Source organism: Panthera tigris, chromosome C1 (assembly GCF_018350195.1).
Source record: "Panthera tigris isolate Pti1 chromosome C1, P.tigris_Pti1_mat1.1, whole genome shotgun sequence".
Lineage (NCBI taxonomy): Eukaryota > Metazoa > Chordata > Mammalia > Carnivora > Felidae > Panthera > Panthera tigris.
The window spans coordinates 103,268,040-103,294,655 of NC_056667.1; the positions used below are offsets into that span (position 1 = coordinate 103,268,040).

The following is a 26,616-nucleotide window of genomic DNA, read 5'->3' on the forward strand; positions in this document are numbered from 1 at the left end:
TCCTCCAACCTTCCAGCGAGAATAAAGAAAGAGCGTCACCGGAAACCACTGAAACTCTGGGGTAGAGCGGCACGCGTTGTTTCCCTTTCCCTCCTACTGGTCATCCGCGCGCTGGCGTGCGAGGCCGTGGGCTCCCCCTCTGCCCCGGCGGCCAGCGGGAGCCGCAAGAAGCCACCGTGGGCTACGCGGCGGCATTAGACTGCATTCACCCGGAGGTTAGTGGGCGAAGCGGCCTTGTCTCTGGACCAGGGGACCAAGTCCGGAACGGGAAGCTGCGTGAAGGGTGTGCAGAGTCAGGAGCTGAGCTCCTTGGAAGTCCTTTTCTGAGGATGCTTGCCTGAAGACGTGTGGGTGGGAATACTGAGGCAGAGTGGCAAAGATTTGATCTCTGGGGATTTGGGAGAATAAATGAACAAACCAGTGTTTGGCAGCACTTGGGATAATAAGGAAGTAATCATACTGTATGTAGAGTCAACTATGTCTGTTTCTGTTTGTGTCTACTTTGTCAAGAAGTAGAAATTTCAGAATTAAATACTGCCCTTCAGACAACATATTTCATCTATTTGAAGCACCCAGTTGAGAAGTTTTCCTTTATTTTTCTAAGTTGTCATTTCCTTGATGGACTGGGAATGCCATTACCTGTTCACTCCCAGTGGGCTGTGAACAGTGGCCTTAATTCTCCCAAGCAAATGAAGTATAGATAGAATTTAAGGTCTATGACATTGCAATACCATCTACAACAATTTTTGAAGAACATTAGAATCACACATAATCCCATCAAGGTCAATTTGACATATAGTCTTCGAGTCTTTTGTCTTTTTTTTTTTTTATGCACACATATTTCTTTTTTTGTTTTTCATAATAATTGAGTTTTCCTCTACATTTTGCTTTGTAACCTGCTTCTTTCACTTAATGAACAATTTTCTATGCTCGTACATAAACTTTGTTTTAAATGGTGGAGTAGTATTCCATTGTATGGGTGTGCCATCATTTACTGAATTAACTCCTTATTGTTAGACATTAGGTTGTTTCCAGTATATCAGTATTCTAAGGAGAAGTACAGTGACATCTTTTATTTATTTTCTTGAGACAGCGTATCTAAAATGAAATTATTAGGTTGAAGGTATGCAAGATGTTAATTAAGCCTTTTGATATGTAATGTCAAAATTGCCCCCAGAAAGTACATGAATTTGCACTCAGCAGCTCTGCTTCCAGCATAAAAGAAAAACTTTCCATCATATAGCTTTTTTCCCCCCTAGCTCTGAGACTCCTTGGTACAATGACTCAAGCAGAAATTAAACTTTGTTCTTTGTTGCTGCAAGAGCATTTTGGAGAGATTGTAGAAAAAATAGGAGTCCACCTAATCAGAACTGGCAGCCAGCCATTAAGAGTAATTGCCCACGACACAGGAACATCGCTGGATCAGGTATGTGTAGACGACATTAATTTGCTTTCATTCGTTTACCTACCTTTAAATACTGTTGCTCCTTACCCCACAAAATAGAAAAGGGAGAGAGTCTCCCCTAGGTTCAAAACAGTGTTATTGGTGGGGGCAGGGGGGTGGGAAGAGATATAGGCCTCAAGGTTCTTCTCGAGGTGGCTCATCATGGCTTCTTAGGCAAATCTTTGCTCTTATTATGTCAGACCTCATTTATTCATAATGAGTCTATTAATCTCAGTGCTACCTTTAAGGAATGAGTACAATGGAAGGAAAGTACATTGTACTTTGAATGATCAGAGGAAATATGAGCATCACAGGGAGAAATCTTGCTGATTTCTTCCATTGACATGTGATTTTTTTTTTTTAATTTTTTGATGTTTATTTATTTCTGAGACAGAGAGAGACAGAGCATAAGTGGGGGAGGGGCAGAGAGAGAGGGAGACACAGAATCCAAAGCAGGCTCCAGGCTCTGAGCTGTCAGCACAGAGCCCGACGCGGGGCTCGAACTCACAGACTGTGAGATCGTGACCTGAGCCGAAGCCGGACGCTCAACCGACTGAGCCACCCAGGCGCCCCGACATGTGATTCTTAATAACTGTTCCAGTGGAGGGAAGGAGGAAGCACAGAGGTTCTTAGCCAGCTATCTCCTAATACTTAGTAAATTGTTGGACAAAAATTGGCAACACAAATGAGCTGTGTCTTCAGATCTTTCCTTTCTTTCTTTTGGGTCCCATCTAGGTCAAAAAAGCCCTTTGTGTGCTCATCCAGCACAACCTGGTGATATATCAAGTGCACAAACGTGGCGTAGTGGAGTATGAAGCCCAGTGCAGCCGAGTGTTGCGAATGCTTAGGTATCCCCGGTACATCTACACTGCCAAAACACTGTACAGTGACACTGGAGAGCTCATTGTTGAGGAGCTGCTGTTGAATGGCAAAATGACAATGTCAGCTGTTGTGAAGAAAGTGGCAGACCGGCTTACAGAGACTATGGAGGGTCAGTACTGTATCCACAGCTGTTAGCAAAAACATAGGTTAGCTGACTGCAGGAGTGGACCCGCAGCTAACTTAGGCCATCTCACCTGCCTCTTTCCTCCTGTTGTACAGATGGCAAGACCATGGACTACTCTGAGGTATCAAACACATTTGTGCGACTAGCAGACACACACTTTGTGCAGCGTTGCCCCTGGGTGCCTGTTACTGAGAATTCAGACCCTGGGCCGCCACCACCTGCCCCCATTCTTATCATCAGTGAAAAGGACATGTACTTGGTTCCTAAACTGAGCTTGATAGGTAAGGAATTTTGACCCCTAGAACTGTGACATGCCCTAATTGTGGATTCTTCCTCAATGATCATTAAATGAATGAATGAATCCATCGAGCAGTTACCAAGGATTTATTCTGTGGTGTAAAATGATAAACAAGTCCCTGACCTTTTGGGCCTTAAGTCTAATGTAAGAGACTTACATTAATCAAATAACCACATAGATATGTAACTAATGGTGTTAAGTATTATGAAGGAAAAGTATGTGATGTTATGAAAACATATAACGGGACCAGATTTATCAAGGTTTAAAACACATGCTTCTTTAAGAAAGTGGCATTTGAACTACTATTTGAAGCAAAAGTAGGAACTAACCAGTGACGTAACGTACGAAGGAGTACAGAGAACAAACATTGTTAGCAAAAGGAATAGTATGCAGTGAGGGGAAAAAAATAGGTTATTTGAGGAAGTAAAAAATGGGTCAGTGTAGTTAAATCATGGTGAGCAAAGGTAAGAGAACTATGAGATAAGGATAGAAAGGCAGGGAGGCACCTGGGTGGCTTCTGACTCTTGATTTCAGCTCAGGTCATGCTCTCACAGCTGGTAAGATCAAGCCTCACGTCAGGCTCCATGCTGACAGCACAGAGCCTGCTTGGGAGTGGTTCTCTCTCCCTCTCTTTCAAAATACATAAATAAACTTGGGGCACCTGGGTGGCTCAGTCGGTTGAGCGTCCGACTTCGGCTCCGGTCATGATCTCGCGGTTTGTGGGTTCGAGCCCCGCGTCGGGCTCTGTGCTGATGGGCTCAGAGCCTGGAGCCTGCTTTGGATTCTGTGTCTCCCTCTCTCTTCCCCTCCCCTGCTCACACTCTGTCTCTCTCTCTCCTTCAAAAATAAATAAACATTAAAAAATTTAAAAAAAATACATAAATAAACTTAAAAAAAAAGATAAGCAGGGGCTAGATCGTGCAAGACCTTCTATAGCAACTTTTTTTTTTAATTTTTTTTTTAATGTTTATTTATTTTTGAGACAGAGAGAGACAGAACATGAGCAGGGAAGGGGCAGAGAGAGAGGGAGACACAGAATGTGAAGCAGGCTCCAGGCTCTGAGCTGTCCGCACAGAGCCCGATGCGGGGCTCGAACTCACGAACTGTGAGATCATGACCTGAGCCGAAGCCAGACGCTTAACCGACTGAGCCACCCAGGTGCCCCTATAGCAACTTTTTTATCCTAAGAGCAAAGATTTTTCTTTAAATCCAAAGGATTTAAAGGAAGTGACATGACCTTATTTGCATTTTTAAAAGAATTTTCTGCCTGCAGAAAGGATGGGGCAAAAATAAATGTTGACAAACCCATTGAAAAATTATATCTAGAAGGGGTAAAGAGGACAGAAGTACCAAGAATGACATTTGTGTGTCTGACTTGCATATGGGGGAGGAGGATGGTCCCGCTTACTGAAAGGAAGCATTGGAGCAGGAGCAGTTTGAGGGAGAAAGATTAAGACTTAATTTTGTGACTATATGGAGCCTTCAAATGGCTTCATCATTAAGTTGAATTTCTTTTTTTTATTATTATTATTTTTTAATGTTTATTTTTGAGACAGACAGAGCATGAACGGGGGAGGGTCAGAGAGAGAGGCAGACACAGAATCCGAAGCAGGCTCTAGGCTCTAAGCTGTCAGCAAAGAGCCCGATGTGGGGCTTGAACCCACAGACCACAAGACCATGACCTGAGCTGATGTCAGACGCTTAACCGACGGAGCCACCCAGGCACTCCAACTTGAATTTCTTGTAGCTCCTCAGCAATTTTAGCCTAGAGGCAGCTGGAGGTATCTTGGGATGGAGGGACACCTGCTCTTACGTTCAGTGATTTCCTGTCTTCATATGAGATGAGCCTCACTAGTCACCTGTTTTATTTGGCAGGAAAAGGTAAAAGGAGAAGATCATCTGATGAAGATGCTGCTGGGGAGCCGAAGGCCAAAAGACCAAAACATGGCACAGATAACAAAGAGGTAATGGGGCTTCTTGATTAGGAGTCCTCACCCTGATGAGCAGAAAGAGCACGAAGATAACAAGCCCCAAGAGAGATGACAAGGTCCTTGGTTGAGAAGTAGGAGGATTACGAACTTCATTAAATGTTGGCCAGGAATAAACTATTAGTGTGAACACCATTGCCGTCCCCTTCTAAGGCTTCACTTCACTTCTGTCATTGGACAGTGGTAACAGCTTATGCCAGAAAAAAGGCTGCCTGTTTTCTCTCTGAAATAAGAGGCAAGGTCATATGCTGAGAGCAGGAAGAGAGGGGTAAATGGGAGACTTAACGAAGAGTTCAGACAGAGAAAGATTAGAGGTGAGTTTAGAGAATCTAAAGTTGGGTATTGTGAGTTTGTCTTGTCAAGGCACTATGCCACATGATTGGATGATTTTTGTCCAGTCCACGTAGTTGCTACTGAATAGGAAAAGAAATAGTGAACAGCTAAATCCAGTTCTTCCCCCGCAAAATTCTTCACCATATTTTCTGTACCAAAATGTTTCTCTTTAATCCTTTTCTCCTCCTCAGCCCATTCCAGATGATGGGATTTATTGGCAGGCCAACCTTGACAGATTCCACCAGCACTTCCGTGACCAAGCCATTGTCAGCGCAGTTGCCAACAGGATGGACCAGGTGATATCTGAGTGGGTGGGACAGTGGCCTGGATCAGGAACATTCACTTATTTGCCAGATGTGGCCATTGGCATATAGCCAGAGCCAGCACAGCAGAGTGAATTCTGAATTCCAGTTCACTTTTCAAACCCAGACCAGCAGCGAGATCGTGCGGACTATGCTTCGGATGAGTGAGATTACCACTCCCTCTACTGCTCCCTTCACCCAGCCGTTGTCTTCCAATGAGGTGACTTTCGTGTTCTTGTACTAGTTTTCTGACACACTGTGGGATATTATAATTCTTCTACATCGAGCCTGGGATTAGGTTGAGGTCTGAGCCTTTGAACGAGTTTTTATTGTTTCAGGTAGGACAGGGATTCTCTTCAGATGGTAGCTGCTGAAATATTTGGCCTTGGGGCTCCTGGATAGCTCAGTTGGTTAAGCATCCAACTCTTGATTTCAACTCAGGTCTGATTTCATGGTCATGAGATCAAGCCCTGGCTCTTGCACTGACAGGGCTCAGCACTGACAATGCAGAGCCTGCTTTGGATTCTCACTCTCCCTTTCTCTGCCCTTTCCTTGCTCTCGTGCATGCACACTCTCCCTGTCTCTCTCTCTCTCGCTCTGTCTCTCTCTCTCTCTCTCCCTTAAAATAAATAAATAAACATTTAAAAAAGAAAGAAAGAGGGACGCCTGAGTGGCTCAGTTGGTTAAGCATCCGACTTTGGCTCAGGTCATGATCTCGTGGTTCATGAGTTCGAGCCCCACATCAGGCTCTGTGCTGACAGCTCAGAGCCTGGATCCTGCTTCGGATTCTGTGTCTCCCTCTGTCTGACCCTCTGCCACTTGCACTCTGTCTCTCGCTCTGTCTCAAAAATAAACATTAAAAAAAAATTTTTTTTTTTAAAGAAAAAAATATTTGGTCTCTAGGGATCTAGCCTTTAAAAACCTAAACCATTACCTTGGTCAAAGTACAAGCTATTCCTAATTGTTCTTAGACTCCACTATTTGGAATCTGAGAACCTTTGTTGGTGCTCAAACATTATTTGGTCCCTTACATTTGTTTTGTTGAGTATATTCATTTTGTGTATTTCAGATTTGCTTTTAATATATGTCTTTCTTAAAACATGAAAAGCTTAATGTATCAAATAACATATTTAATTTCGTAACAATATGTATCCATATTAAATATAATTATATTTTCATTTTATATTACTTAAAAATTTTTGAACTTGTTACATAACAAAGATTTCAGGGTTTTTTATTTTGACAAAAATTATTACGTGACCTATATTCAGACAGCATAGAAATGCATAATTTTTTTTAAGTTGTAGCCCCCCCCCTAAACTTTTAGGAATGATGGACATGTTCTATATCTTATTGTGGGTATAATTGTCAACACTCATCAAACTGAACCTCTAAGATCTGGACTTGTTACTATGTGTAACAATACCTCAGTTTAAATATATAGTTTTGTATGATCCCAGCCCCAGGGATTCCTGTTAATAGTTGGTACTTATCTTTATTGTCACATTTATGTAGAGAGAGAGAGAGAGATATATATGTATATATATACATATATATATATATATATATATATATACACATATATATATATGTATATATATATATATTTAGCAAAAAAATAGGATTTTACTTTACATACTCTTCTAAAGTTGCTTTTTTCATATGACAGTATATCTAAGCAACCTTTTTCATGTCTGTATATTTAAATCTGTCTCATTTTTCATAATGGCAGTATCATATTCCACTTAGTAGCCATGCTGTACTTTATTTTAATCAGTTGCTTATTATTGTGCATTTGGATTGTTTCTAGTTTTTTACTCTTACAAACAATGCTGCTATACATTTGGACATATTTATACTTCTGATACCTAAAATTAAAACAATTTTATCTCAGTAATGTCAGCAATTCTAAGTTCCCAAACCCATTTTCACCATCTCTTTTGCTCCATAGATCTTTAGATCCCTGCCTGTTGGCTATAACATCTCTAAACAAGTTCTCGATCAGTATCTCACTCTACTGGCAGACGATCCAGTAAGTCTGAATTTGCTTTCTTTCTTTCTGTTTTGTTTGTTTGTTTTTTTCTTTTTCTGCTATGTTTACGATTTATTTCTGCCACTGAAACCTGGTATCCTCTGGGAGCCTCATTTTCTACCTGGCCAGCTCAGACAGATAGGAGGGCTACCTGCTGCAAACTCTTGGCCAGATTTGCTCCTTTGGAAACAGAATCACTGGACTTTCCATTCAGTTAACACTCACTCTCTCTCTCTCTCTCTCTCTCTCTCTCTCTCTCTCTCTTTTTAATAGCTAGAGTTTGTTGGAAAGTCTGGCGACAGTGGTGGAGGAATGTATGTCATCAGTATCCTTGCCAGTTATTTCCTTACTGTTGGGCAACCTGAACTATGAAACAGAATAGTGACTTATGAAAGAAGAGACTGGATAATATTCAGTATACTAAATAATTCAGAAAACCGAACTACTACATTAGATGATAAAGAAGTAAAAAGGACTTTTAAATAACCAAATTTTAGTTCCGCAAAACCCTGACTTAAATCCTAGTAAATGAAGGTATTGAAATACTTTCATACTATAAGTGAGACCAATGTGAAAGATAAAATTGCATTTAAATTTTAACTTAGAGACTTAGGAATAAAACTAAGATCCCAGTGACCAGGCCAGAACGTTACTGACCTTAATCCTCTATGTGAAGACCTGCATAAAGCTCTAGGATCCCTAGCCACAGCCACTCTGGAGTCTGTCGTACAGGAGAGGTAAGGAGATCACCCTGCTCAGGGTTGGGATCTGACACTTCCTTTCCACACTCCATTTGAATAAGCAATTTGATCATTCTGTAAGCAAGCAATGTAGATACATCTCGGTGCATCTTGCCCCATTTTTCCACTGGACTGTTACAGATCCCACCCACTACTACTCTTCACCCTAAATATCCTCCTGCTTAATTCCCAGTGATGCCAATTAACCAGACTTCCTAAAGCCTTTCCTTACAAATGCAGGAACTGAGGTACTCACGGGAGTCAGCAGTGTGGTCAGCAGTACTGTCACCAGTCTGGAGTTGTGAGAGAACTCCCTGACCACTGCTCCTCTCTCTGGCCCTGGCCCCACACATGGAAACAGAGCAGCCGCCATTTGTGACTCAGAGCTAAAACTTACCTATGTTGGTATGCCATTTACTTTCTTTATTCCTTTCCAGATTTGGGTCTCGCTGTGCCAGAATATTCCGTCTAGTTTTGCAAAAGAAACACCTGGAGCAGAAACAGGTAGAAGACTTTGCAATGATTCCAGCAAAGGAGGCAAAGGATATGCTTTATAAGATGCTCTCAGAAAATTTCATATCACTCCAGGTAACCAGTGGCATAATGGTCACCAACCAGTGGAGCTGGCCTAGGGTGAAAGAAACTTCTGAGGCAAACATCCTGAGCCCCAAGCAAACTCTCTGTCCAGCTGTGAGATGGAAAAAAAAAAAAAAAAAAAAAAAAGATTAACCAAGACATAGTAAGAACTTGAAAAAGAATTGGGGAGCTTTAAGTGGCCTAGTTGAAAAGAGGCACAGCCAAGAAATCACCCCAGAATCACCCTTTATTCCTCAGTTCTTAGTCCCTGTGATTTGTCCTTTCTTCAGGCATTAAGTTTATTACAGATTAAATTTCTCAGCAGCATCTTCTGGGTCTTCACTACGTGCAGAGCCATGTAGTATACCCTATGACGAAACAGAATCTCAATTCTGCCCCTGATTCAGTTATATTGAGCAAAGTACCTACTGTCATTTTTTCTCATCCTTAATGTGATGGATGGTGGTAATAAAAATAATGTGGTTTATCTTAAAGATCAAATACAATCAATAAGCATTAGTTGCCTTCTCTTTCTTCCCCACTGAGGATGCCAGCAATCATATAGACAAATCTCTTCATGTGGCCGATTTTGCCATAAACCCAGATGCTGAATGACTGGAGAATAGAAGAGTATAAGTGAAAGAAAGGGCTGAGTAGCTCTGGATGGGACAGGCGTTTACTCTGCCAGTTCTAAAGAAGAGTCTGATTTCTCTTTTCTGTCTTTCTGTGGACAAATAGGAAATTCCCAAAACGCCAGACCATGCCCCATCCAGGACCTTCTATTTATATACTGTGAACATCCTGTCAGCTGCCCGAATGTTGCTGCACAGGTGCTACAAGGTAACTGCTTCTGGACCTTCTCCCCATTCCTTCCACCCGACAAGTCTCACCCTCATGCCCCCTTTAGCTATTTTACTTGAGCTACTTAAATAGAACCATGTGCATTTCTGTGTTTCTTCTCTCCCCTCAGAGCATAGCCAACTTAATAGAAAGGAGACAGTTTGAAACCAAAGAGAACAAGTAAGTAGCATTTTCAATTGAGTAATTACATTTTTCAAGGTCAAAGTCTCGAAGGGAAATTTCCTGTAGAAATAGAAACCAAAAGGGACAATAACCAGTCTAGTTGCATTGAAATATTGTCTTGGGTTGACATAAATCATACATTAGTCTAAACTGCTCTAATATACCCCCAGTAAAATAATTTGGCAGATTAAATTTATGAGAAACGTACAAACTGGCATTAAACAGATGAGAGGCAGTAAGAGTTTGAGGAGTGAAGTCGTATATTTAGTTAAATTTGTAAAAACTATGGTTAGTGGGTGACAGTATCTATTTGATCAGGAACGTGGGAGATGGGGGAGTTCTGCCATAAGGCTAACAGGTAAGAGAATCTCCAAGGCTAGGGGATATACCTCAGAGTTGTGTTTGTCTGACAGGCGTCTGCTGGAAAAGTCACAGAGGGTAGAAGCCATCATTGCATCTATGCAGGCTACAGGTGCCGAGGACGCACAGCTACAAGAAATAGAGGAAATGATCACAGCCCCTGAACGCCAGCAGCTAGAAACCCTGAAGCGTAATGTCAACAAGTAAGTATCATAAAGTTCAGACCTATGTTTCAAAATACCTTTCAGAAAAATCCACCTTGATACCCTGCTACCACTCCAACTTCACCCAAGCAATCCTAAACTCACTATCTTCCTCCCCAGCTCGACTGGCAGAATTTAATCCACCTGTTTTCCTAAGCTAAGAACTCTGAAAGCATCTTCAGCTTCTTCTCCCTTACCACACTCTTATTCACCAAGTCTGTTGATTTAAGCTCAGTAGTGTGCCTCAATCTGGCCTTTCGTCTTGGTCCTCATGCAGGCCCCCATCACTTATTTTCTAGACCTTTGCCGTCACCTCTGCCTTCAAACTATGTCTTAAAGTGCCTTCAAGTCCATTTTCCATGGCCTCCGATCATAAATATGCCCATGAATGTTCAGTCTGGAAAACGCTTTCCCTTTTTCACTCAGGTTGGATGCCAGTGAGATCCAAGTGGATGAAACCATCTTCCTGCTGGAGTCATATATTGAGAGCACCATGAAGAGACAATGACCTGGAAAAAGAGCCTTCCTCAAAAAGTCTGAGGAGATTGGAAGGAAAAATAAAGGCAGTGCCTGATGCATTCTTTACAGTGGAATATGTTGCAGATTCTTATACTGGAATGCCCTCTCCATGCCTCCTGCCTAGAATACACCAGAAAGTTTTTTAAAGTTTGCTGAAACTGTCTTAGCCCCATCACTGTATTCTCCCTTCATCAGATTTTGACAGAGGAAAGGACCTTAAATCAACTAGAGTAATCATCTATCAGATGCATCATTTCTCACCAGGAAATCAGCCGCACCTGTGTTTGAACATCCCTAGCAGTGGAAGAAACTTTTTCCTGAGTAGTTCATTCCATTCTCAAATTACCCCTGTTCTCTATTTTGTTAAATTGTAATCTTACATACACACAAACACACACACACAGTAGGCGATGGGCCAGCAGGTGGATTGGCCTCAGCATTCACAGCAGAATCTAGTTTGCCATCTCCAAGCTTCTAGCACATCTGAAACTGTGTGTAAGACACAGCACAATGCCTGGCATATGGTAAACACTCAAGAAGTCATTGCCTTCGTCTTCTCCATGGTTTCTTTAAAGTAGCAATTCTAAGTTTTCTCTCTCAGTACCATGGGTAGATGATTCATCTCAATGTAATTTGTCCCAGTAGCTTCAGTTCATTTAAAGCAGGTAGGTGTCGTTACAATCTTTTTAGTTTCCTCTTACCAGTGTCCGTTCTAATTCATTAAGATTAATGAATTAGTGGGGCGCCTGGGTGGCTCAGTCGGTTGGGCGGCCAACTTCAGCTCAGGTCACGATCTCGTGGTCCGTGAGTTCGAGCCCCGTGTCGGGCTCTGGGCTGATGGCTCAGAGCCTGGAGCCTGCTTCCGATTCTGTGTCTCCCTCTCTCTGTGCCCCTCCCCCGTTCATGCTCTATCTCTCTCTGTCTCAAAAATAAATAAAACGTTAAAAAAAAATTAAAAAAAAAAAGATTAATGAATTAGTCTAATTCAACAGTCAATTGCCAATTCATTGCTAGCCATTATACTGGATATAATATACAAAGATAAATATGACACCGTCCCTGCCTTCAAGCTACTCACCATCCTTTACTGAGCACCTGTCAGTGCCCAGGACTGGGCCAGGCTCTAGGGATACAAAGATGAATATGCCAGTATAGCCTAGAGGGAGGAGACAAATAACAAGGAAATAATGAGGGCTCTAGTAGAAAAGTATTTTGCACAAAGAGGTAAGGAAAGGAACCACAGAGAAAGTCACAATCTCTTTTGAATGATGAGGGTTTGCCAGGTGGAAGGGGAAAGGGGTCCCAGAGGGAAGCAAAGCTTGGTTCCAGGAAGAACTGCAAATAGGATGTGACTAGAAAATAGGGCATAAATCCTGCCAGAACTGAGGCTGGAGAGACGGGCAGGAGCAAGGGGTGGTGGGTCCTCGCTATACCGTGCTTAGTAGCTTACCTTCTGAGCCATAGGGAGCAAGATGATTAGCTTTGTGTTTGAGAAAGATCACTCTGGAAGCAGCCTAGAGAATGAAGTAGGGGAAGGACTATTCTGGAGACTTGGGATAGAATCTCAGGCAGAACATAAGGAAGGCTTGGACTGGAACAATGGAGGCTGGAGAGAGAGACATGGATTTGAGAAAGTTTAAGGAGGTAGAATCCGCTGCATTGGGTTGGCATTTGAGTGAGAAGAAAAAGGGAGGTGTCAAAAATGTTTCCTGAGTGTCTGGCGAGGAGTCTTACGCAATTAATTCGTGGTGGCACCTACTATGGGAGGTAGGTGCGCGCAGAACGACTGCGGGCGGCTGATGGTTCAGCCCTTGGCCGGCGGGATTGGACACGTGAGTTGAGAAATCAGTCTGGGATCACTCTTCTAAACAGAGAAGAGGGGAAGAAAAGGGAAGCTGAGATTGAGAGGTTTTCTTCTTTGTCTCTTAGTAACTAACATTGCACCCGTGGCTCATCCCCCAGGGTTCTACCTAACGTCCCGGGGCATTTGGCGGAAGCTCTCTAGGTCCCGACCCTGCGAACGCTGGACCAGCAGAGGGCGCCAGGTGGGCCGCGGCCCCAGCCCCAGGGCGGCGTTATGGCCGCCGCGCGGGTGCTGCTGCTCCTGTCCGGGCGCGCGGAGTCGCCGAGCTTCGCCCAGAGTGTGTGTGGCCTCCTGGGCGCCGGGCCAGGGCTCGGGCCGTGGCCCACGCACTGCGGCTTGAAGCGAGGACGACTCGTCCTCTCGGACGGGCCATTCCCAGGCTCCTCGGCCAGGCTTCCGCTCCAGGTCGGGGGAAGGGGGACCCGGGGGAGGAGGGGACCCCAGGAGGCGGGGAGCGGAGCAGGAGTGAAGAATCGAAGGAGACCGGGGTCGGGCGGGAGCTGGCGTGAGAGGCCTGGGGTGCAAGTGTCGTCCCGACTCAACCTCCTGCCCCATCGCGCGCTGTCGCCCGACTTTTGCCCCAGTTCTGAAGCCTTAACCCGAACGACTCCCTCCCGCCAGCGACCCCCTTTCTGCCCTTTTGCGGCCCTGGACCAGCAGCTCAGGACTCCGGGGGCCGAGCTGCCCAGCAACCGAGGTGTGGATCTGGGTGTGGCCGTCCTTCTGCAGTCCAGCGACCAGTCTGTCTTGTTAACGCGCAGGACACGCACCCTCAGCGTTTCTCCCAACCTCTGGGTACCCCCAGGTGAGTGCCCCGAGGACGAGATCCCAAGTCCAGGGAAGAAAGTGGCCCTTCACCCAACAGTGTTATTCCCAGTTTCCAAAGGACAGAGAAACAGCCCCAGAAATGTGGTCTGTCCCCTTTTCACGAAGGATGACAACGGCATCAGCGCCCATGGGAAGGAGTAGTGTAAATAGTGGGGGGGGGGGGGGGGGGGGGGGGGGGGGGGGAGAGGGGGGGTGTCCCCGGCCAGGAATACCACCACTTACCTATCGGTCCCACTGTTGTCGCAGGTGGGCACGTGGGACTTGATGAAGAGGTAACCGGACTGCTGGCCCAACCTTCACCCTGCCCTGAAACCCGAGACTGGGGCTGCCTTGGGTGTGGGCCGAGGGACTTGGAGGAGTCTGGCACCTGCCACTGTGACCTGCCCTTTGTTGCTCCCAGCTGTTGGACGGAGGGCTGCGAGAGCTTCAGGAGGAGACTGGACTACAGCTGCCCCACGGCCAGTTCTCTTGGGTCCCTCTGGGGTTATGGGAGGTGAGACAGGAAGGTGGCAAAGGTCGCTTCCTATTTAACTAAGAGTCCTTAACAATTTCTTCTTAGTCCTACCTGCCTGGCCCAGGGGAAACATTGGGGACCGGGGGGAGGGAATTTGGAGTCCCCAAATCCAGTCTCCACCTGGGTCCCTCCTGCACCATCTCGACCCTGCGCTTCCTCAGCTGTATTTACAGTCTCGGAAAGAGACAGGAAGTTCTCACTTTTGCTGTATTCTTCTCTTAGTCTGCCTACCCTCCTAGGCTGAGCTGGGGTCTCCCCAGATACCATCACATCATTCTCTATCTACTCGTGGTCTCCTGGGAGTCACAGCAGCAGCTGCAGGTAGGGCTGGTGGTGCAGGAAGGAAATGGGGGCTCAGGAGACAATGCAGACTGGTTCTGTGACTAAGATGGGGGGGGTGGTCAGAGATAACCAAGAAATCCAACAGCCCCTGTCCCTGCCCCAAGTCTGTCTCCTTTCCACCTGTGGGTAGGCTGCAACCAAGAACAGGCCTCCCAAGAGAGAGGCCATGGCTAAGGGACCTACATGTCTGGCCCCAGGCCCGGATCCAACCAAACCCGAGTGAGGTGAGCGCCTTTACGTGGCTGGGACCAGAGATAGCAGCTGCCGTGGCTGCTGCAGAGGATGGGACAGAGACACCCACACATCTTCCCCGGGACCTACCACCCTCTGTCCTGTAAGTAAGAGCTTCTGCCTCACCCCCCAAATACCAACATGTACGCGTTGAGAAGTTCCACTTCTCTCCCCTCCTCAGAAGGGAATGTTGCGTGGTGAGGGAGATTGAGGGAGTGGGTTGGTCAACTGATCATGAAGAGAGCACACAAGATCAAAGACACTGTCCATCCGCGTCCAAAGGTTCCTGCTCTGACTGGTTAGCATGGACTCCCACTCTCCCGAGGGTTCAGTACCCCCCCCTTGAATCTGTTCCTTCCTGTAAAATGAGGTCAACACCCACCCACCCACCCCTCTCCTGCCGTGGCGGGAGGATTCGGTGAAGTGGGCTAAGCCACAAGGCACAGCCCAGACAGGAGCTGTCACCATGCAGTACAGTGGAACTAGGGGAGGACAAAAGAGCTCGACCCCTGGCCTTGCCCACATCCACGCTGCTGCGGACGACCCCGACCACAGCAGAAGGCAACGAGAGGGTCAGCGCTGGGACCAAGTTTGCCCTCAGGCTCTGGCTGCAGCATCTGGGCAGGTAAGAGTAAAGCACTTGGCCCCGCAACGTTGGGCTGAATGCTCCACAGGGGGACAGGAGGGAGGAGCTGCTCCTGGAAGTCCTCTGGGGACACCCCCACCACCCACCCCCACCAGGGCCTGCAAGCAAGAACGGAACCTGGGACCCCTTCCCCCACTTGCCCCAAACCAGGGATCTGGAGAGTGAGGTGTGGAACTCCCTCCCCAACCCCCCTCCGAGACATTCACAGAACATTCACAACCTTTATTGTGGATAAGAACTTTGCTACAACTTTGGGAATAAAAAGTAAAATTACAATGTAGGTCTTAAGCCCCAGAGGAGCCTGAAAAAGGAGAATGGGGAGAGCATGAAGTCCTCCCACCTCCCAGAAAAGGTGCAGAATGAGCCAGACCTAACCATGGGGCCATGGGCCTTTAGAAGCTCATGGCCCAAGCTGGTCAGCATAGGAAACACTGTGCACTTAAATATATAAATAGAGAGAGACCCAGGCAATAGGCCAGGCCCTGCTCCCAAACCCCTGGGGATCAGAGCTAAGGCCTTATCTCGTCCACAGTCACACTGGGAAGTAGGAAGCAGGGGAAGTCATCTTTGGAGTATTTTGGTTTTTCTTGTTTATGTACAAAAAAATCTGCAACCCAAAATAGAGTTCTCTGTCCATGTGTCGGCCTGTCTTAGCTTCTCCACTTGTCTGTCTGGCCGAAGAGAATGGAATGGACATGAAGAAACCATGGATGTGGGGAAGGAACAGAACCATAGGTTTGGGGAAGAGAGGGCTCTAGAGGACAAGAGAAACGCCCCTGCCCTCCACCCCACCCCCAAGGTCTAGTGGATTCAGCCCTTCCCCCAACTCACACCCCATCACACACGTGCCTCCCGCTGCCTAGGTTAACATACCCAAAGGAATGTGCCAACCATCTAAAGAACATTTCCAAAAATAGAACCCAAATGTCCTTAAAAAGAGGTTAAATATTAACCCTTTGGGTGCTGGCCTTGTCAGGCAGAGATAAGGCCAAAAACAGGCATCCATGAAGGTCTTTCTGGCCTTTGGCCAAAGCCCCCTGAGGGGTTGGAGTGGCCAGGGGTCTGGACCCCACAGCACACTTGCTCAGTGAAGTTTCCATAATCCAAGGGACTCAATCCAGGGAAATGATGTCTGACCGGCATCCAGTCAAAGAGGGACCCGAGGACAGGGGTCCCGCATGCCCCTCCCTCAAGGCCCCCCCAGGGGCCACAATGCTACTGACGCGGCCAGGAGGGGGTGCTGGAGTGGTGCTGCGGTGAGAGCTCCCCAGTGTGGGGGCGAGTGGGCCCAGGAAGTGGGAAGGGGTCCCTCGGTACTGGAAGAAGTGGCCAAGGGCATCCTGTTCGTCTAGCGAGGTGATGACGGAGGGACCATAGTGCTGGGAGGAATCAAGGGCACAGTTTAAGATTTTCTCCTGACTTCACCCGGCCTCCCAGTCACTCATCTCAGAAATAGCCGGGGATAATTCAAATCCTCCGGATCCCAAGGTACCCTCTGAGAAGCAGGAGAGACTCTCTTTCTTTCCCCTGCTTCCCCATACCCTACCCGATTCCCTGCCCTGAGACAGCCCCTCCATCTTGCTAGGTTCTTGGCCTTGTGGGCGTCTGAAATGTGTGGAATGTCCGGCCGGGGCAGGCATGGCGCTCAACTGCACATGGGTGTTGGGGGGGAGGTTGTGTGTGTGAATAGTCAGGGGCAGGATTCTAAAAACTCCGGAGACAGGACAGTAACAAGGGATCAAAGAAGACATGGGTGAGAATCTGAAGAAGCACCAGTGGGGCCTGGGAGGGACATAAAGTGCCCACACCCTCCTTAGGCCCCCCAGCTCCCACCTTCCCTCACAGAGAGGCAGATTTAGTTCTCAGGGGAAAGTGAGGGGGAGGGGACCCATCAGTGCCTAGATAGGAAGCTTCAGAGATCTGAGATCTTCATGGGACATGGGACCACTTACCTGACTCTCAGTCTGAAGGAAAGAAAATAAATCTAAACCTGGTAGGAAAAGAAAAATCAAAATCAGCCTCCTGTCTGACCCCTTCACGGCCCCCCCCAAAAAATCCTTTGGATTGTAGCCCTTTACAAGACAGCCAGAAGGCTTTGAAAAGGAGCAGGGGTTCTGATCTGCTTTCAGGGCACATGGGGCAGGGCAGAGCCCACCCTGTGGTCAGTGTCCTACCTTGGATATCCGCCCCCAGTGGGAAGGCAGGTGGGTACTCATGTAGTGGGAGACTGGACAGGAAGTCCCCGCCCAGTGTGCCCACGGCAGGGCTCCGTAGCACCGAAGATGGCTGGTGACCAGATGTCAGGACTCTGTGAGGAGAGAGGAGGAGCTGGGCAGCCAGCGAACGACAGACGCCCTCACCCAGCTCAGCTTCCTGAGTCCCCTCTCTGCCCCGGGGTTTGTCCAGTGATCAGAAAGCATTTCTGACTTCTTTCTCTGCCCCTTCTGCTGCGGACTCAGCCTATTTCCTCATACCCTTTGCTTCCAGGTAGAGCCGGAATGGCAGCCGAGGTGACAGGACAGTGCTTTTTGGTCGGGGGCAGGTCCTCCTCATCTGATGAGCTCTCTATTGTCAAGTCGATAACTTCAACCTTCTTCTTACTCTCTGATGGATTGCCCTCTTGCACTGGGCTGTACTGGAGGCCTGTGGGTGGTAAGAGGACTGTGTCTCAGAGAAGAGGCCATCCAAGACTCAGTTCGGCTGGGGGACAGGGGGTCACTCACCATCCAGCCCATACCCTGGCGGGGGGCAAACCTCAGATGCCTCCTTCTTGGGTTTCATTGGGCACCAGGATCCATCTTCCATGAACTGTATCTCATCACAATCCGAACAGGAATTAAGTATCTCCATGAATAAGCTGGGGGGAAGGGGAGATACGGGAATTCAGGAGGCTGGGAGATCGCTGGGAACAGTAGCCAGAGAGTTCTGGGACTCACCTTCCTGAACCTCAGTTTCCTCATCTGTGAAACAGGGATATTATTCACCCCTACTCACCTCTCTTGAGTTGTCAGAATCAAGTAAAGTATGTAAAAGAGCTTTGCAAACTTCAAATGCCACGTTTTCAAAAAAAAAAAAAATACATTCTAAGCATGTGTTTCACATAGTACTTGTGACAAGACAAAGGAGCAGAGATATAGAACTTCGTAAGTCTTCTCGATGAGGGCCATAATTTAGGCTCTGGAAGGGGGTTAGGACTAGCTAGATCTGCCCATCCAAATCTTCAAAAGAACGTTTTGCCACGCTCAGTGAGAGGTCAGGTAGTTGTTATAGGTGTTATATTGTAACAGTTCAATACATTGACGCCGCCACTTACTAACAATTATAATTTTGAGCAAGATAATCTCTCTAGGCCCCAGCTTCTTCACCTGTAATGACAATATCCATCTCACAGGGTTAATTATGAGGATTCAATGAGATGAGATATGCAATGTGCTCAGCATGATACCTCATGCAATAAATCTTCAGTGGTGGAAATATACACAGTTGACCCTGAACAAAACGGGAGTTAAAAGCACTCACACGCAATCAAAAATCCATGGACATGACCTCACACACAATCAAAATTCCATGGACAACTTTTGACTCTCCAAAACCTTAACTACCAATAGCCTACGGCTGACCAGAAGCCTTACCAATAGCATCAAGGGTCAATTAACACATTATTTGGCATATTATGTGTATTACATACTGTATTCTTACAATACAGTAATCTAGACAAAAGAAAATATTAAAATCATCAAAAAGAAAAATACCATTTATATTTACTGGACTGTTTTAAAAAACCCCATGTATAAGTGGACCTGTGTCGTTCAAGGGTCAACTGTATATTATAAAGAGGCTAAATTATATGTATACACATAAAGGGGTGGATAGGTTATCGTGGAGGGGAAGGAAGCCATCTTGATCTGTCGATGGGAGGGTTCCTAGTGGATGTCGAAGGTAAAAGGAAGCAGAATGCAGAGCGGCCCTACCCATCAATGATAAGAGATTCATAAGGAGCCTTCTTGTCGCACACAGGACATGTCCACGTTGGCTTCTTCTCATTCATCTGTAGATAAAGGGCAGCATCGAAGCTCTGCAGGTGGGCGCAGGTGAGGGCACGACAAGGGACTGTCAGGCGCATCTTCCCTAGCTGGGAGGAGACAAGCGCTCTGGTCACAGTCCCTACATCCCGGGAACCCTCACTCTAGTAGCCCTAGGAGCCCTCATATGGGTCCAGAGTTTAGCCCCACCCTCCTCCCTTCTCATCTCCCTTGTACCCACCGGGCACATGAGTGACACCCGGAGACTTGTAGTGGCCACCTCACTGTCCGGGTCAGCGGTCAATTTCTCCTTGACTGAAACAAGAATGAGGCCAGAGCCATGGGGTCAGCAAAGCTGGAGATGAAGCCTGGGAGGTGGTGAGGCCAGAAGCAGATGGTTCTGGCTGAGAGGCAGCTGGGCAGAGTGCCTCTGGGGACCCATGGGATGTCACATGGGGGTGGTCTTTGGAGGCCAGTGGAAGATCACATGAAGACTGAGTGTCAGGGAGAGATTTCCCCAACCCCGAAGATGCTTAAATATAGCTGGGTGACACTTTGGCAGAGATGACTTAGAGGGAACTGAAACATCAAAAGAGAGTTAGATTAGATGATCCTTAAGACTCTCCCCACTCTCAAGCAGCCATATTCCAGCAAGGCTGGAGACAGGGTCTGTGAGGTGCAAAGCAGATGTATAACTGAGAGTGAGAGGGTGTCACTCAGTGCCTGGGAGTGGTCTGACTTCTCAACCATGAAGATCGGTAAGGGGATGAGGGGAGGGTTAGGGTTCATGTGAGAGGTGATGTATATTGTCACAGGTCAGGTATGGGTTTGGCGATAAAGGCTGGAGGACCAGGAAAACTTGGATCCAAATCAGAGTGGTAAAGAGGGGCAGGACATTACTCACTCAGTGCCCGAGAGTGGTCTGGGTTCCGGATACCCTTTGCTCTGAGTTTTTGTAGGAGGGTCCCTGCAGTCAACTGCCTCACCAGGTACACAGACAAGGAGTAGTTCTACTTGGAGGCAGGGGGAGGTAATTAGCCTTTGCTCTGCACATCATCACCACCACACCACCACCATCATCACCATCATCATCACCACCACCACTCCAACCCTTTGTCCCGTGAGGACCAGAGACAGCGGGTTAAGACAGAACGACCCATAAAGAGGAAGATGTTTCCCTAAACCCAAGACACTGGATGATTCCCCCTCACACCCTGCAGGCTTCTCCAGGCTCCCTGCCTCAGCTTTGCTCACCCGTCCAAACTCAGATGACCAGTTGACCACGATGGTGTTGGGAACAGTGGCCGAGAGTCGAGCCAGGGGTGTGATGTTGATGGGGCGGCTGGGCCTCTTGGGCTCAGCCCCATTCTTGGTAGGGGGAAGATAACCCTGGAGAAAGGAGGGACTGGTCAAGACATCTTATCTCTCAGGTTACTCACGTCTTGGAAGGAAGGCCAGCTCACTCGGTGACCAAGGAGATGGGGGCCCGTTCGGTGACTCCCAAACCCAGAGCACTATCTAGGGCTGTGTGTGGGGTTTATTCCTGGGGAGGAAGGAGAGCTTATTCATTGGCCAGGGAAATAGGAACCCACTCATGAGTTCCTGAGCAGAAAGAATAGGGACGCCCCACTTCTTCCAACTCTCAGCTCTGAGATCATCACTCCAGAGAAGTCTTCCCTGTCCTTTGGGTTGAATGAATGTCCCCCCTCCAAGTTCTCCATCAGCCCTGCCTTAGTATCCTCTAGATTATATTGATCGATCAGTAAACTGAGTCCCTATGATGTACCAGGCACTGTGCTAGGCATGTCTTTTTCATAATAGGTTTGTAGTTACCATTCAAGAACTGAAACAGGGAAGAGAGAACTGCTAGAAGAAGGGGAGAACATTTACCGGCAGGGGGCACAGTTTCCCATTGACCTTGACAAAGAGGTTGGGGGGGAAGTAATCTTCCTGGGGGCAGCTGGTCTCACAGAGACAGAACCTGGTAAGAGATGAGAAAAGATGAAACAGCAGGGGAGGCGGTTTCTTGAGTTGCAGCTGGTGGAAAGGCAGGGGACCTCAGTCATTCAGTCATGGATATCTGTAGCCCTCAGCATCCGACAAAAGTCCCAGGGTTGGGGTGGACACAGCAGAGCAGGGCCATCCTCTAGCAGGATCTATCATACCCTTATTTCATTCCCACCCCCCAACAGGAGCCCAGGAGGGAGGGACGGAGAGGATCAACTCACCTTAGCTGCACCTGTATAGTATAGTCACATTTGGCTCCTGGCAGAACCTCTCTGTGACAAGAAGGAGAGGGAGACATGTCAGGATGTGGCCCCCGGAAGGCAGGGCTGAACAGAGACACAGAAAGTTAAATGTCCCAGGGACAGAGAAGAGACACACCAGAGAATGAGAGACAAAGCAGGTGCAGAAGGATGGACAGGCAGAATGGGACAGAAGAGAATGTCAGGGGGCAGAGTCCAGGGGTAACACCCAGGATGCTGGGAGAGATGTACCTGGAGGTGAGAATCTGCTGCACTTGTTGGGGTGTGAGGGCAAAGGTAAAGTGTGCCTCTTCAAACCGCTGGCTGGAAGTGGACGCTGGGGACACAAAGGGGCAGTTATTCCCCAGCCACGGAGGCTGCCCCCGTCCCAGGCTGCCAATCCCATGGAACTAAAGCCTAAAAAAGGCCCGGGCAAGAGGCATGGAGTCAGGAGGAAGGTGGAGGAAGATAGAGCCATACCGAGGGTGGTGGGCCGGATGAGCTCCCCATAGACTTCATAGAAGGGCAATGGTTTCATGGTGACGTCAGGGTGCACGGGCTGGGGCAGAGGGGGGTGAATGTCCACTTCACGCTTGGGGCCCAGCAGGGGGCCAGGGGCCAAGAGGGCCGGGGGAATGGGAGCTAGTGGACCAGGGGAGCCGACAGGAGGGGTGCCGGGGGGCAGAGAGAGCAGGGAGAGATCAGAGGGCCCCAGGGTCTTCCGGGGAAAGCGGCGGCGATAAAGTTCTTTGATCTTCATTTGGACACTGGGGGCACAGCTGGACTTGAGGAGGTGCAGGGCCTTGGCCAGGAGCTCGTGCTTCCGTCCACTCTTGTTCCGGCCAGCAAAGCCGAGCAGCACCTGAAGCTCAGACACCCGGAAGCTCATCACCATGTGCTGTGGACAACACAGACACTTGAGAATCCTGCCGAGGATGCTGGGGCTGAGCTCCCAAATAGGCAATGCCTCTTTCCGCCCCCCCGCGCTCATCTGAGAGACACTCCGCAGCCAGTGGGTTACTGCCAGACAGCCACCCTGGCCAAAGGGACACCTCAGTCCCATTTCAGCAACCCTCAGGTCAACCTGACCCCCAGTCCCCCAGAGCTGCAGTAACCCTACCTCCCTATGCCTGTAAGTTGGCCAGGTGGCGCAGGGGGCAGACAGCAAGTCATCCACAGGCACACCTCTGAGTCCACTACGGCCTCCTATCTCCATCCCCACCTTGAGCCTAGACACTCCTTTAAGCTGCTTATCTCCTCTCCTGCTCTTTCTCAGAATCTCAGACCCATCCTAGCTTCCTGGGAAGAGGCTAGGAGACAGGGAGAAGGAGGGGGAGGAGAGGATTCAGGCCAGACAGCCCCACAGGGAAGAAAGGGGGCAGGTGGCTGGAGGATTGTGCCCCATGGTACACCCCTCCCAACACCTCAATCCACCTCAGCTATTTTCCCCAAGCCTCTGAAGCTTCTGTGGCCAGGGTTTCCAGGTCAGGGTTCAATGCCTGTAACTCCCCCAAATCCTTTCTAAGCATCATTTACATAACCACTGTTCTCTCGGGCCTGTTTTTCAGGGAAGCAGATGACAAAATCTTGGGGCAAAGGGCTTCCTAGTAAATCACTGAGTCCAGGCTGCCTCCTTGTTTACCTGTTTACTCCATCCACCAGGAACTAATATCCTGTTTCTCTCCTACATAGAGAACGTTAAGTGATCCCCGCGCCCCCCCTCCCCCCGCGCCCCTGCCTAGTGGTGGAAGAGGAGAGGGCAGAACTAAGCAGAGGCCCAGGGAGGATGAGGAGAAGCCGTGGGGCCCCTGAGCCAGGGTGCAGAATCCAAGTTCCCCTAAAGGCAGCTGGGCCCAGGGGACTAGACTTCAAGCCCGCCAAGGAGTATGGCTCCATTTCAAAAGGCAGAACAAAGCCAGGAGGCAGGGGGATGAACCCAATGGTTTTTTAAGGTTCTGTGACATGTCCTCGGATTTGGTTACCCTCAAAGACCGTGTGGCAGCAGGAGGGCACAAGAAGCTTTCTCCTTAAAGGACGCCCTCCCGTGAATCTCTGGAAGACCTTGGCATGGGCAGGCCTTGCTAGCCCTCCACAATTCTCCCGCTCACGGGGGGTTTTATGGTTTTGGACCCCTTTTGAGGAGTGTGATGAAAAACTTGTTCTTATACCCTTCTCCCACCCTTATTTCCTCGGTCCCGTTTTTATTTCTCCATTTCCATTAGCTTTGTCAAGGACCCCCCACACACACACACCCCGTTCCTATCGCATAGTTTCACACTCCTCTACGCCTCGGCCCGAAGCTTCGATTCACCCAGGCAGCACCTTCCCCTCAGCCTCCGGGATGCTTCGGCCCCACCCCTCGATCCAGCCGCCCGCACAGCCCCGCCCCCTAGGTCTCAGCCGCCTACTGGTACTGCCCAAGGCTCGGAACCCAGGAGCAGCCCCAAACCTCCATCCTCTCCGCCGCACCTCCCGAGGAGCCTCCCGTGCATCTATCTGCCCCCCAGTCCCATCCCCACATCTGCCCCCTACTGTCGCATCTCCTGGCCTCGATCGGCTCGCCCCTAAGCCTCTACAGCAGCTTTTACCCCTGGCCCTCCTCCCACCTCTGCCCCTACTGCCAAACCCGACTTCTACCCCACGTCCCCGCCCCCTGAGCCTCGGCCCCCAACAGCTGCAATTCCCCTCGGCCCCACCCCTACATCTGCCCCGCGGCCCCGCCCCCGGAGCCCCGCCGCAGCCCGGTCCTCGCCCACAGCCACTTCTCTCCCACCCCCAGCAGCCAGTCCCCGCCACGTCTCCAGCCCCCTCCCGAGACCTCAGCACCCAGTCTCGGTCGCTTCCCTGACTCGGCGTTCCGCCGGGCTCAGTCCAGATGGGGATGGGGGAGGGGGCCGGTACCTTTAATTCGCCCAGCTCCGCCATCTTGAGACATCGCAGGCGCCGGAGCCGGAGCCCGAGCTCAGGCCCAGGGACCGGCGCGCAACTCTCCACCCCGGCGCTGGCCGCAAATGCCGCCTGCTCCGCCCCGTCCGGCCCCCTTACACCTCCCCTTCCCGGCCCCGCCCGCCCGGCTCCGGACAGGCCCCAGCCTCAGCCCCTCCCTCCGCGGCTGGACCCAGCCCCTGCACGTCTTTGGCCCCAGTGCAAGACCGGAGGGAGCGGAGCCTGAAAGATCGCGGGGTTCCCGGGGGTACCGAAGAGGAGGCGGACCCGAAGTGCCTGGGGGAGGGGGCTCTGCCACGCCAGAGTTGGGAGGGGTGAGCTTTTAGAGAGCCAACACTACTTGAAATATGGAGGGAAAGTATCGAGAACTGCTAAATCTAAGAGAAATGGGGGAGGGGTGAAGAAGTTGGAGCGAATACCCTCATCTCTCTCTCTACAAGTTTAACCAGCTAAAGTCAAGAGTTCTACCAACTCGGGAAATGGGCGAGATCTGATCCATTCCGGAGAAGCTATGACTAGTTGTGACTAGTTCAGTTCCAGACGGCTATTCTCAGTACTTCGCCCCTACCCCCACCCCTCCACCAGCCAACTGCAGTGTTGTTCGTGGTCTGCCGTAGGACTCCGGCTCGGCAGCAAAAAAAGTTTGGTTCGATGAGCGGGACTTACCAGCACAGTTGCAGGGAGCGGGGAGGGGGCTCGGGAAGCTCGGAGGGTGGGCTGGGGAGGTGGGGGGAGGGGGCCCCGCGCCGCTCCCGCGGTCTACAAGGCTGGAGGTCGGTCCGGCAGCTGGACGCTGCAGCCGCAGCTCCGCCCGGCCGGGAGCTCCGCCCGGCCCAGCGCTGGGGCTCAGGCCGCCCCCTCCGGAGCGAGCCCGCCAGGGCTGCCGAGACTGAGGGAGGGGGCGGGGTCTGAGGCGGGAGAGGGAGGGACTCCCAGCGGGCGCTGAGAGATTAACTCCTCGAGTGAGTGGATCCGAAGGTAGGACTTTCTTGAATCTCATCCTTCTCACTGTTGCTCTGACCCCTTGCCCCGGTGTACCGGGGTGGAGTCATGCTGCAAATAAGACCGGGGCGGAGGGGGACCGGGATCTGCCTGCTTAAAGAGGTTCGTACTTGGAACGAGACTCTTCTCCCTGGGGGAAAGCCTGAGCTACTAGAACCCAAAGTGTACCTGAGCCCTAACTCTCCCTGTAGCCCCTCACCCCCTACCCGAATACGCAGACTGTCACCAGAGACCCCACGCCCTTGGTGTAGCTGAAGGTAAGCAGCGGGGAGGATTTCTTACCCAAAAAAGTCATCTCTCTTCCCCTCTCTAAACTACTTACTCTTCTTCAAAGCCTCTGACCTTTCAGAGACTTCCATGCTCAACCAAGCTAATCACTCATGCAGGTACCAAGAAAGCACCAATTTTAGGGCCATTTACCCAAATTAGATACTGGGGGAACTCATAGCATATTATAGTGAGTTGGCTGGGACCTAAGCGACAATGTCATTTGTTCAACAAACATTTGAATGCTGTTCAGAGGTCGTTAGGTGCTGAGGACATAAAAATCCTTGCAGGACCTCTCAGTCTAGCAGCCGCAGCAAGACAGTTAAACCTGTAATTGGCAAGGGGCGGCAGCGAGGCTCAGTCAGATAAGAGTCAGACTCCTGATTTTGGCTGGGGTCACGATCCCAGGGTCATGAGATGGAGCCCCGCATTGGGCTCCACCCTGAGCATGGAGCCTGCTTAGGATTCTCTCTCTGCCCCTCTCCCCTACTCGCACTTGTTCTGTCTCTAAAACAGACAACAAAAAACACCCGTAATTGGCATAAAATAGTACTTTAATAAATAATATAAATAATCCTCTCATTTAGATTAAACCTTCAGTATAATCATTCCCATGAGACCCCACCCAAACCACAAGAATCAAGGTACCAGCCTACCGATATCCCCAGATACCTGTTGAATTGGACCATTACTGACTACTTTGTGGATTTCATTCTTAGGGAAGATGTGCACCCTCTCCTGACACTCAGGTTCTTTCCCTGCTGTTTGCTGCCAGCAATGGTAAGACCTCAAGCTGAACTCAAGCTCAAGTACTTGGTTCTAAATTCTAACTGCCCCTTGGAACAGTTGAGTCTTCATCAGTCCCTGAGCTCATTTTTTGTTCT

The 26,616-nt window shown here is 49.2% G+C and overlaps 3 protein-coding genes across 7 annotated transcripts; 2 read left to right on the forward strand and 1 right to left on the reverse strand.

Annotated features, from left to right (window-relative positions):
- The first annotated feature begins 54 nt into the window (after positions 1 to 54).
- On the forward strand, positions 55 to 10,898 carry POLR3C (RNA polymerase III subunit C). Of its 2 annotated transcripts, XM_007092559.3 has the most exons (15): positions 55 to 215; positions 1,260 to 1,426; positions 2,180 to 2,435; positions 2,546 to 2,731; positions 4,624 to 4,712; positions 5,261 to 5,365; positions 5,499 to 5,591; positions 7,323 to 7,403; positions 7,677 to 7,728; positions 8,080 to 8,140; positions 8,581 to 8,731; positions 9,458 to 9,559; positions 9,690 to 9,739; positions 10,156 to 10,305; positions 10,732 to 10,898. In XM_007092559.3, exons 2-15 carry the CDS (start codon positions 1,280 to 1,282, stop codon positions 10,811 to 10,813), a joined length of 1,605 nt encoding a protein of 534 aa, XP_007092621.1. In that variant the 5' UTR covers positions 55 to 215; positions 1,260 to 1,279; the 3' UTR covers positions 10,814 to 10,898. The 2 variants fall into 2 exon arrangements, with proteins under 2 accessions (XP_007092621.1, XP_042849886.1); XM_042993952.1 differs by lacking the exon at positions 2,546 to 2,731.
- A 1,578-nt stretch (positions 10,899 to 12,476) lies between these two features.
- On the forward strand, positions 12,477 to 17,975 carry NUDT17 (nudix hydrolase 17). 2 transcript variants are annotated; one of them, XM_042993960.1, is made up of 8 exons: positions 12,477 to 13,093; positions 13,310 to 13,493; positions 13,763 to 13,788; positions 13,917 to 14,009; positions 14,253 to 14,351; positions 14,570 to 14,706; positions 15,076 to 15,228; positions 17,737 to 17,975. In XM_042993960.1, the coding sequence occupies exons 1-8, from the start codon at positions 12,902 to 12,904 to the stop codon at positions 17,738 to 17,740; spliced, it is 888 nt and encodes a 295-aa protein (XP_042849894.1). In that variant the 5' UTR covers positions 12,477 to 12,901; the 3' UTR covers positions 17,741 to 17,975. The 2 variants fall into 2 exon arrangements, with proteins under 2 accessions (XP_042849894.1, XP_042849895.1); XM_042993961.1 differs by lacking the exon at positions 14,253 to 14,351.
- Positions 15,457 to 25,278, reverse strand: PIAS3 (protein inhibitor of activated STAT 3). Of its 3 annotated transcripts, none has more exons than XM_007092562.3 (14): positions 25,130 to 25,278; positions 21,998 to 22,415; positions 21,770 to 21,854; positions 21,500 to 21,550; positions 21,162 to 21,252; positions 20,526 to 20,660; positions 20,176 to 20,281; positions 19,513 to 19,586; positions 19,221 to 19,381; positions 17,973 to 18,106; positions 17,724 to 17,892; positions 17,424 to 17,557; positions 17,202 to 17,239; positions 15,457 to 16,628 (listed from the first exon to the last, which is right to left on the reverse strand). In XM_007092562.3, exons 2-14 carry the CDS (start codon positions 22,410 to 22,412, stop codon positions 16,362 to 16,364), a joined length of 1,860 nt encoding a protein of 619 aa, XP_007092624.1. In that variant the 5' UTR covers positions 22,413 to 22,415; positions 25,130 to 25,278; the 3' UTR covers positions 15,457 to 16,361. The 3 variants fall into 3 exon arrangements, with proteins under 3 accessions (XP_007092624.1, XP_007092623.1, XP_042849893.1); XM_007092561.3 differs by lacking the exon at positions 25,130 to 25,278 and adding an exon at positions 24,419 to 24,515; XM_042993959.1 differs by lacking the exon at positions 25,130 to 25,278 and adding an exon at positions 22,638 to 23,224.
- Positions 25,279 to 26,616: the final 1,338 nt, after the last annotated feature.